The sequence below is a fragment of the Pyrus communis genome, chromosome 14, assembly GCF_963583255.1.
Source record: "Pyrus communis chromosome 14, drPyrComm1.1, whole genome shotgun sequence".
In the NCBI taxonomy this organism is placed as follows: Eukaryota; Viridiplantae; Streptophyta; class Magnoliopsida; order Rosales; family Rosaceae; genus Pyrus; species Pyrus communis.
In genome coordinates this window covers 15902410-15913127 of record NC_084816.1, presented here as the reverse complement: position 1 = coordinate 15913127, position 10718 = coordinate 15902410, and the positions used below count along the sequence as shown (strand labels likewise).

Sequence of the window (10718 nt, the reverse complement as noted above, 5' to 3'; positions counted from 1 at the left end):
GTGGCAAGTCACAATAATTCACTCATTCCGAGCTCAAAGAGGCTATGAAGAATTTCACCCTACCCATCGCCGCAGTCAAGCAGACTTACCAGTTCGAAGCATCGAATCCGAAACCTCTCACATTTTCCCCCATTTCATCAATTAAATTCTACACTTGTTGATTACTAAAAACTGTAGATCAGCAGAATGCCAATTTAAGAAAATAACTTCACCTTGATTGTATTTTTCATTAATTCCCTTGTTCATGATCTGAAACACATGGTGAATTTTGTAAGTGGATTTGTTCCGGTCATTTGCCGAAGGAGTTACCAAGTTCATGTCTTTTGGCCCCACAGTCAATGCTAAAACTCCTAATTTAACTCCACCCACTTAAGGACACAGCAATAAAGAATTAAACATACACAACAACCATAAGACCACACAACCTTAAACCGTAGAGATGAGGATCCTAGGAATTATCACATTATATATGTTTATCGTATATTGTGTAACCAACTTTAGTTAGATATTGTTTATATTTAATTTTAAATTAAAAATTAAAAATGTTCTAGCCTCATCATGTACAATTAACGAATAAGATATAAGAATTCCTAGAATACTCACAAAAAAAATCTGAATAAGATTTAAATCCAAACCCTACGACCACACCACCGACGCATTATATTTTAAAAAACATAATCATCTCCATTGTGTCAACAGTTGAAATACATAATCATCTATTGTACCATATTTCAAAGAAAGCTGCTTCAGTTTCTTCTTATTCATCATCCTTCGAATCTGAATCATGAGAAAAATGATTTCTTTAGATAATCGTATGTTATTAATTAAATTTGTGAATTTTGACATTTTAAAATAATTAATTTTAGTTTATTTATTCTTTGTCCATGTATTATAGAGGTGGCATTCACGTCAGTAAATATGTTAAATCTAAGCAGACACATCATCATTTAATAGTTGGCGCCTACGGAAGAGGATTTTCTTCGAATCCATTTTGTAAAGATCTTAGGGATTCTCACATCTTAGCCGTTCATCGTATATTGTGCAATCAGTTTTCGTCAAGTACTATTTATGTTTAATTTTAAATAAAAAAATCAAATGATTTCTGATCGCACGATGTACGATGAATGACTAAGATGCAAAAATTCCTAAGATTCTCACAATTTAGATTCGGATAGAATTCAAATTCGGCACCTACCCACTAACTTCCCTCCACGTACGCTGGCTACATGTCAACAGTGGGACCCAGAGCAGAGATGCCATTGGTCCTTGAAACAAGTGGAACTACGTCACCGTCCACTTCACCGCAGAGTAGTTTTCCCGCATCCACACGCTTACCCCCTTAAATACCCAAAACGCCCACAACTGATAAGAGAGAGTTGGAGTTGAAATACACAACACAACAGAGTGACAATAATATCGAGTCGAAGGCTCGTAGTCCGCAAGTAAGTTTTCTTCGAAGTTTTTATGGTGCTTCGGAGTATTTTATATTTCAGGTCTATTAAACATTGAATCATTGGTGAAAAAAAAAAAAAAAGAAGAAGATATAAATGGTTAAAAAGTTCGGAATTTTCAATACTCCGGAGCACGGTTGATTTTTCGTTGTTTTCATGCTCATTTCATCCTTAATTTAAATACGTTATGTGTATGTGCGTATCTCAGTTTCGAGCTTCTTATATCTGCTGCTCTTGTTTAGAGTTGACTAGTGAAGTACGGCTGCCTACCACAGTAATTTTCATCAAGAATCACTGCTAACTTGACAAATGGGGCTGCCGTTATTTGATTGTATTTCCATTAGGATATTCGGTTTTGAGATCACAATCGTTATAAACAATAGAGGTGTAACGTAGTTTGGTTTTCTTTATTTTGCTTCTCTGGATGTTTGCTTTCAGGTTTTGTTGTCTTTGTGACTGTTGTGGTTAGAAAAATGCCGAGTTCTGTAAATTCATCGAACCAGGTCTGTGAAAATGGTGTTGAATTACTACCTGCAATCAATGATGCCCATGGAGGAGTTATTGTAGACATGAAGGATGCTATGGACCCTCGGGACTTTCTTACGTTGCTTAGGGCATCAATCTCGCAATGGAGGGAAGAGGTGCTGCTATTTATGCTTCTCATTGGATATGAACTTGTTCATAGGACAATCTTGGTTTGATAGTTTGATGATCTATTCTATTTGCCTACATGATATGCTTTCTATGATATTGATAAAATATTTCAGTATACCAGCTGTTTGATATGCAATAATGAACTTGTGAACAGCGTTTGTTTCTTTCTTGATGGATATTGTGATCGTTTCTTTCGTCTGTACTACAACTTTTCATATTGACTTCGCAGGGAAAGAAAGGTGTTTGGATAAAATTGCCCATTGAACTCGTAAATCTTGTTGAAACTGCAGTTAAGGTAACCACACGCTATTCAGCCTAAATGTCGCCATACAAATTTGTGTAATTTCAATTCAAAAGGCTGGTTGTGAGTTATGAGCTGCACTGTAAAGGGGACATGACCATCTGAGGAACTAGCAGACCTTCTTGCCAATAATAATTATGTTGCTTGCACTGCGTCCAATATACCACGGATCATATATGATTTGATTTATATATTCATCGTTTGATTTTCGTGTAATTCGTGTAGGATCTTCTGTGTTGCGACTGTTTATCACAAAAAGCAAGATTTTGTGTATTTTAGACTAGTAAATGAAACTACACTCTTACTTAGAGCCCGGTCGGCAAACTGAATCTACACAATACATAACTCTCAGAATGCTTATATATTATATACAACAAAAAAAGGAAGAATGAAGCTGATACCCTGCATAGTTTCTGGCACAATAGATTCTCGCTTGAAGAAACTAATTACAATCAATTTAAAAAAAAAAAAAAAAGTAACAACCAGGGATTAAGGTATACTACAGATATGATTTGATGAGCATTATGTCGTATTCTGTCCATTAATCTGAACAAATCTGTTGAGTTGGCTTGAATCTATTATGTTGATTGCAGGAGGGTTTTCGGTACCATCATGCTGAGCCACACTACCTCATGCTTGTTTATTGGATTCCTGAAATTAATGATACTCTACCTGCAAATGCATCACACCGAGTAGGTGTTGGTGCTATTGTTTTGAATGATAAAAAAGAGGTACTCGCTCTCATCTACTATTTGTTAATTGTTTGGATAAAGTAAAAGGCTGAGTAGCTGTTGGTCTCTGAATGATTTGGAGCAACAGTTCAAATTAGATAACTAATAAATTGTCTCACCTTTCCTTGCGCTTTCAGATTATTTCACTGCCAATTTGCTATAATTCAACCAAATATTTCGTTTTTTTAATTCAGTGAGTGTGCATACTGCTGTATGTTAAACTTTTCCACTCTTGTTCTTCTTTGTTTATTATTTGGTAGGCTTATCATTTGTCTTCCGTATAACAACCCTGTCGTCATCTGTTGCTGGTTTCGAACTTAGTTTTCTTCTGCACAGATGCTTGTAGTCCAGGAAAAGAGTGGCAGGTTCCAAGGAACAGGGGTGTGGAAAATCCCAACTGGAGTCGTTGACGAGGTGTGTACCCTAACGTCCTCGAAGAAGAAGTACTTTAGTTATTTAAATACTATGATGCCGTAGAGTATTGGACATCAAATTAGATCTTCAATTGCAGGGTGAAGATATATTTGTAGCTGTCATAAGAGAAGTCAAAGAAGAAACAGGAGTAAGTTATCAATCTATATTATTCATGCAAGCCTTGTAGTTTATGTTACCACTATTTATGTTGTGATGAAGATCACTGGTTTTAACTTCTTCAGATCGACGCAGAATTTCTGGAGATTTTAGCATTCAGGTACCAGTTTGCGCACTCTTGAATTCATGTGCGTTTAAATTGAAATCTTGTAAGATATCAAATTTGACTGGAGAGAGAAAAACTAAGTCATACATCCCCTAAAAGAGCTGCAAAATATGAGTATAGAAAACCAAATTCTCCTGTACCTTACCTGTAACGGGTTCAAACCACACTCCTGCAGTGATCTGTTGTCATTTGTGTAATTCTATTTGCCTTTTTTTTTTAATTATGTTTAGTAAATGTGTTGGGGATAATATTCCCATTAAGCAAGTGATTATCTAACTAATCTGGTCTGGCTCCAATGGCTGTGACTCTGCTACATTAGTTACATAACTCAAGCCATGCTTCTGATGAAAATAAATCCTATGAGAGTACCTCTCTCGAAACTCTGGAACCGATCATGTACGTGTAGCATAATGTTTTCTATACAGTTATTTGGCTTCATCGGAGGCTTTTATTCCAACAAATACCAAATTTGTTGAACTTCAAATGTTGTGACACATTCTTCTTTCTGCTACCTTTAGGCAAGCACACAAGGCATTCTTTGAGAAGTCGGATCTATTCTTCGTGTGCATGCTGCGTCCTCTAACCTTTGACATCCAAAAGCAAGAACTGGAGATCGAGGCAGCCAAGGTAACTTTTCGACGATGATGTGTTTGAACTTTGAATACTGCTCAAATCTAATTTGGGTAGATTAATAATGTTTTTGTTAAACAAACCGAAATTCATATGCATTCGCTACAAATCTGTGACGTTGTTTTATTTCATGCAGTGGATTCCACTTGAGGAGTTTGCAGCTCAACCAGTCACCCAGAAACATGAGCTCTTCAAGTACATTCTTGAACTTTGCTCGGCAAAATTAGACAGAGAATATGCTGGATTTTCTCCACTGCCTATAACATCAGTTTTTAACCATAAGTCGAGTTATTTGTATTTAAATAGGCAGGATATGCAGTGCCTATGTTCTTCTGATCAGTCATAGATCATTCGATAATTTTCTATATATCAGTCATAGACGCTTCAATAATTTTCGATAATTTATAATATCTCTGTGTAGGTTGCTCTATTTTTGTTTTATATTTGTCATGTTTCTAGACACAGGACTAATAGACCTCGCTTGGTCGCTAGGATTTGATGGGAATAGATAACCATATTCAAGGTGAAAGTGGAATAGGAATTGATACATTCAATCCAATTCAGGAGACCAAATGAAGAGTGAAGATAGATGATGATGTTTAACGCAAGTTAACATGGTTTACTTACGGTGTTGGGATCGTCCTCTCTGTATGTCTAGAAACTTTAAACCAAAATTAGATTGACGTTATTTACAATTTTGCCATTTTTCACGAGATAATTTTTAGTGTCATTGTTATCTGCATATCATACATTTATTTATTAACATACTTTGGTGGGTAAAATATCAACATTATGGCTCATTCATGCTATAACATGGATATATTAATAACTATGACGTTGTCAGAATCATACGTAAAATTGTTTCTCTACAACTAAGCACTAATAGTTTTGAGCCCTAGTTCTCCTCTGCTACAGAGAGAAAAAAGAACCATAAGTTTTTAACTTTTACTTTTGGCCTTAGCGTCGACGGTAATTCTTTCTGGTCTCTTCCCTCTTTATTTTTCTTTGTTTATCCCATTAAATAACCATTTGCATCCTTGGGTGTGGTCCCTCTTTCACTTTAGAGATAAGACTCTTTCTGGTTGTGATCGCTCTTTCACTCTATCAAGTAGAGCTTTGTAATGTCTATGACTTCCTACTCAAACTCACTAATTTTGAGCAAAGTTGAGGAGGTGATTTTATGTTTCTTGTGGTTTGTATGCATGGAAAATAACCATGAGGAGAAAACTGAATTTTGTTCATTGTGGTGCCTTTACAGCAACTCTACTACTGACAAAGTTTAGTTCTGATGAGTGTTATTTTGCATTTTAGTTAGATATGTGTCAACCATAGCTGAGGAATTGCATTGTATTTTTTATGAGTTTATAGTTAAGAGTTGTGGTGTTTCTTTTGACGTGTATGACATTTTGGTTGCATTTGACATACTTGCTCTATGTACATTCTTAATTATTCTTAATGAGTTTTATATTTAATCTTAAAATATATCTCCATAAGCCACTCGGCTTAACCCACTCGCATGGATGAGTACTTAAAGAGTTAATCTCACCCTTAACGAAATATCTTAGGGTAAAGTACAAAAAACTACCTCAACTATTGGGGTCACGACAGTTTCATACCTCATCTTTTAAAATTGACAATGTCATACCGCATCTTACGAATTTGTGACAATGTCATACCTCCGTCAATTTTTCTATTAGTTTTTCTGTTAAGTGCTGGCGTGACTTGATTTGGGACCTACTTTCTATTAAAAAATTATTTAAAACTAAAAAACAATTATTTAATCTTTTTTAAATATTAAAATAATAATAAAAAGCAGAAAAAAAAAACCTCATTTCGTCCCTTCCCTCCCCCCTCCTCCCTCCTCTCTCCTCTCCCCTCTCCCCTTCTTCATCTTCTTCCCCCACCTGCAAATCCCAAAAAATAAAATAACATAAAATAAAATAAAAAATAAAAATCCAATTTGTCTTCCCCCCACACCCACACTCAATTTCCCCACACCCACACCCACACTCTTCTCCCTTCTGCAACCCAGAAAAAAAAAAAAAAAAAAAAAAAAAAAAAACCCAGATCCCGTCGGTGGGAAGATGGGTGTGCAGAGAAGGTGGAGGATGGGTGCAAAAGAGGATGTGGAGAATGGATGAAAGTGATGGATTTGGGGTTTGATGGGTTTCCAAATTTTTTTTTTTTTTTCCCTTCTTTTTTTCCTTTTCTTCTTCTTCCTCCTTCTTCTTCTTCTTCTTCTTCCGCAGGGGAGTTGATAGTTTAAAAAAAAAAAAAATTTCCTTCCTCCTTTTTTTCCTCTTCTTCTTCTTCTTCCTCCTTCTCCTTCTCCTTCTTCTTCTTCCGCAGGGGGGGTGTTGATGGGTTTTCAAATTTTTTTTTTATTTTTTCTTCCTCTTCTTCGTCTTCCTCCTCCTTTTCTTCCTCTTCTTCTTCTTCTTCCTCCTTCTCCTTCTCCCTTCTTCTTCTTCCGCGCCGACAAGGGGGAAATTTTTTTTTTTTTCCTTCCTCCTTTTTTTCCTCTTCTTCTTCTTCTTCTTCTTCCTCCTCCTCCTCCTCCTCCTCCTCCTCCTTCTCCTTCTTGTTCTTCCGCAGGGGGGTTGTTGGGTTTTCAAATTTTTTTATTTTTTTTATTTTTTTGGGTTTGCTGGTGGGGGGAAGAAAATGAAGATGGGGAGAAGAGAGGGGAGGGGGGGAGGGGGAGGGGAGGGACAAACTGATGGTTTTTTTTCCTCTGCTTTTTATTATTATTTTAATATTTAAAAAATATTAAATAATAATTTTTTAGTTTTTAATAATTTTTTAATAGAAAGTATGTTCCGAATCAAGCCACGTCAGTACTTAACAGAAAAACTAACAGAAAAATTGACAGAGGTATGACATTGTCACAAATTCGTAAGATGCGGTATGACATTATCAATTTTAAAAGATGAGGTATGAAACTGTCGTGACCCCAATAGTTGAGGTAGTTTTTTGTACTTTACCCTTTTTTTTTTAATTTTACTTTTATTTATTATTTTAATATTTGAAAAATATTAAATATTTTTTTTTAGTTTTTAATAATATTTTAATAATTTTTTAATAGAAAGTGATCCCCGTCTCTTACCACGTCAGCATTTAACAGAAAAATTGACGGAGGTATGACATTGTCACAAATTCGTAAGATGCGGTATGACATTGTCAATTTTAAAAGATGAGGTATGAAACTGTCGTGACCACAGTAGTTGAGGTAGTTTTTTGTACTTTACCCAAAAAAAAAAAACAAAACCCAGAAGAAGGAGAAGAAGAAGGAGAGGGGAAAGGGTCCCCGCACCCCTAGGAAATTTTTTTGTTTTGTTTTTTTATTCTTAATTTTTTTAATATTTAATTATTAAAAATATATTTAATTATTTTTTAATCCAGCTGGATTAGCGAGTGGTCCCTGTCTCTTGCCACGTCAGCACTTAACAGAAAAATTAACAGAAAATTTGACGGAGGTATGACATTGTCACAAATTTGTAAGATGCGGTATGACATTGTCAAGTTTAAAATATAAGGTATGAAACTGTCGTGACCCCAATAGTTGAGGTAGTTTTTTGTACTTTATCCTTTTTTTTTTTTTTTTTTTTGGGTTGCAGTTTCCATTTTTTTTTTTTTTCCTCCTCCTCTTCTTCCTCCTTCTTCTTCTTTGGTTCTTCCTCCTTCTCCTGGGGGGGGGGGGGGTGGGAAAGTGGTCCCAGTCTCTTGCCACGTCAGCACTTAACAGAAAAACTAACAAAAAAATTGACGGAGGTATGACATTGTCACAAATTCGTAAGATGCGGTATGACATTATCAATTTTAAAAGATGAGATATGAAACTGTCGTGAATCCAATAATTAAGGTAGTTTTTTGTACTTTACCTTTTCTTTTTTTAACTTCCGAGTTGTCCGTATGTATAGAAAAGCATGCATAGTAAGTTAAATCTTTATATGCTACTTGTACACTGTTATGACAGATGGTCTGCCATGCGGCACCAAATCCGGGATTCAGAAAACCACTGTTGAAAGCTGGTGCATGCTTCTCTATATTACAATTTACAATAATATGATCTTATCAATTTCTTTCTTCTATACACCAAATAACTCCTCTCTCTCTCTCTCTCTCTGCGTGTGTGTGTGTATCCCTTAGTTTCTATTCATTTCTCTTTCTAGCTAGCCACAAGGAGGAAGAATGTTTCCTGCAAAACTTGCGTTTGTCACAGCACTCTCTCTCTCTATCTTCTTCAACCTTGTTGTGGCTGCTAAGGAGGTTACCAGAAATGCAAATCCTTCCCCTACTGATAATTGTGCCAACTGCCCTTCTTGTCAGTGTCCTCCCTCCGTACCAACTCCAGGGTACCCTTTATATGGCCCTCCTCCACCAGCACCGCCACCCACCTCAAGTCCTGGCTACCCTTATGGAGGAGTACCACCGCCACCGCCAACTCGTGGTCAAGGAAAGTGCCCCCCAACTCAGCCTGGTCAGTGCTGCCAGCAATACCCTCAAAATCCTCAATACCTTTCTCCACCAGGAGGATATGTGCCTTACCCTGATGACAACCATGCTGCTAATTCATCTCCTTTCTCAATCTTCCTTTCTGTTATGATGGTCATGTTGTTTTACTCTACTGTACTTTTCTTTTAAGTTTGCATGCTTTATATTTTCTGTTCTTCTTATGTGGGAGTATATAAATTATCTAAATCTTATGTATGTGGTAAATAAACCCTTTTCAATTAATTGGAATCTCTCTTTTTTTTTTCATATATATTTTACATCAAATTTATTTAATTAAGAAGAAGGTTCAAACTTAGGTAGCACACTGTTCAAATCAACTTGGTTAAGTTCAGACGAATTACTTGATTAAGTCTAGAGCACTAATTGTCATATCTTCGTACACTAAAAGGCAGATTCAACTTAATTTTGTTGAAAGGAGAAGAACTTGTATGGCATAAGAGCACTTCCATCGGAGAACAAATAGGCCGGCACCCAGCCAAATTATTGGCCCGACATCTAGCCATTCCACTCCAGCCCAGCAGATAGGTTGGCACCCAGCCCAAGCTGGTCTCCAGGCCAGCCTAAAATCGACAGAGCCATGGACCGGCCCGTATGACGTCATGCGTACGCCAGCGTGGCGTCAGATGATTAGAAAACAAAATTTTCTGGAGATACAAAATTTTACTTCCTATTATTTTTTGTGTAATTAGATTTCTAGGTATTGGAAATGGAAAATTCAATAATAAAAAAAAAAAAGGAATTAAATCAAGGAGCCCGCGTGTATTACCTTGAAAGCGTGGATTTAAAGGTTTGGGGATGAACAGGGAGTAGGGATTTTCCCACCAACCAAACAGAATAGTTGGATTGGACACGAAAGCCAACTCGATCGATCTCGTCCGCTGCTGGTCTTGCTGCAGCCGGCAGTACCGGAAGCAGCAGCTCAGAGAGAGGGAGAGAGAGGAGAGGGTGAGTGGGGGAGAGGGAGAGGATTTCGCTTTTATTGTTTGTAGAAGGTTCCAGAGGTGGAGTTAATGGTAGGAGGGAGAAAGGGTTTATTCATGGGTTCGAGAAGGAAAGGGAAAGAAAATAATAAAAAATATATATATTTTTTTTATGGAAAAATAACTATGGCCCATGAGGAAGAGAGAGAGAAAAAGATATGACGTGACGTGGCGTAATGAGATTGGTTAAAAATATTATCTGAAATTAAAACTATAAAATATTTTAAATGTGCTAGGTGTATTTTTTTTTAGAAGTGAAGATGCATTTGATCTATTACTGTTTATTGAGGTCTATCACTATTCACTAAGTGGATTAAATAAGCTAAATGCTGACGCATTTTTTTAGGGGTGGAATTGCTTTTAAAAACAACTATTCTATGGGCATGTGGTCTAAGATGAGCTTTTAAAAACAACTATTCTATGGGTGTGACAAGATAGTACGTTCGAATAATGACACGTGGTGTGACAAGATTGGTTAAAAATCTTATCGAAATCTTGCCTAAATTATTGTAAACAGGAAGTGACACGTGGGTTGTCGGGATTGGTTGAAAATCTTAGCGGAAATCTATTAACAAAATAGTACGTTCGGATAATGACACGTAGTGTGACGAGATTGGTTAAAAATCCTATTCGAAATTAAAACTATTTTTTTTATTTATTATTTTATAAAAAAATTATTTAATATTTAAAATGGACTGGGTGCCAGCGTATTTTTAGACTAGGTGCCAGCACATTTTTTTTGGGGTGGAGATGCTTTGG

At 36.3% G+C, this 10718-nt stretch overlaps 1 protein-coding gene across 3 annotated transcripts; it reads left to right on the top strand.

The window, feature by feature from the left end:
• The first annotated feature begins 1376 nt into the window (after positions 1-1376).
• On the top strand, positions 1377-5720 carry LOC137716090 (nudix hydrolase 10-like). 3 transcript variants are annotated; one of them, XM_068455487.1, is made up of 9 exons: positions 1377-1442; positions 1890-2092; positions 2335-2400; positions 3000-3137; positions 3474-3551; positions 3649-3699; positions 3794-3828; positions 4353-4461; positions 4601-5720. In XM_068455487.1, the coding sequence occupies exons 2-9, from the start codon at positions 1925-1927 to the stop codon at positions 4808-4810; spliced, it is 855 nt and encodes a 284-aa protein (XP_068311588.1). In that variant the 5' UTR covers positions 1377-1442; positions 1890-1924; the 3' UTR covers positions 4811-5720. The 3 variants fall into 3 exon arrangements, with proteins under 3 accessions (XP_068311588.1, XP_068311586.1, XP_068311587.1); XM_068455485.1 differs by having other exon boundaries at positions 3459-3551; XM_068455486.1 differs by lacking the exon at positions 1377-1442 and having other exon boundaries at positions 1507-2092; positions 3459-3551.
• The last annotated feature ends 4998 nt before the right edge of the window (positions 5721-10718 follow it).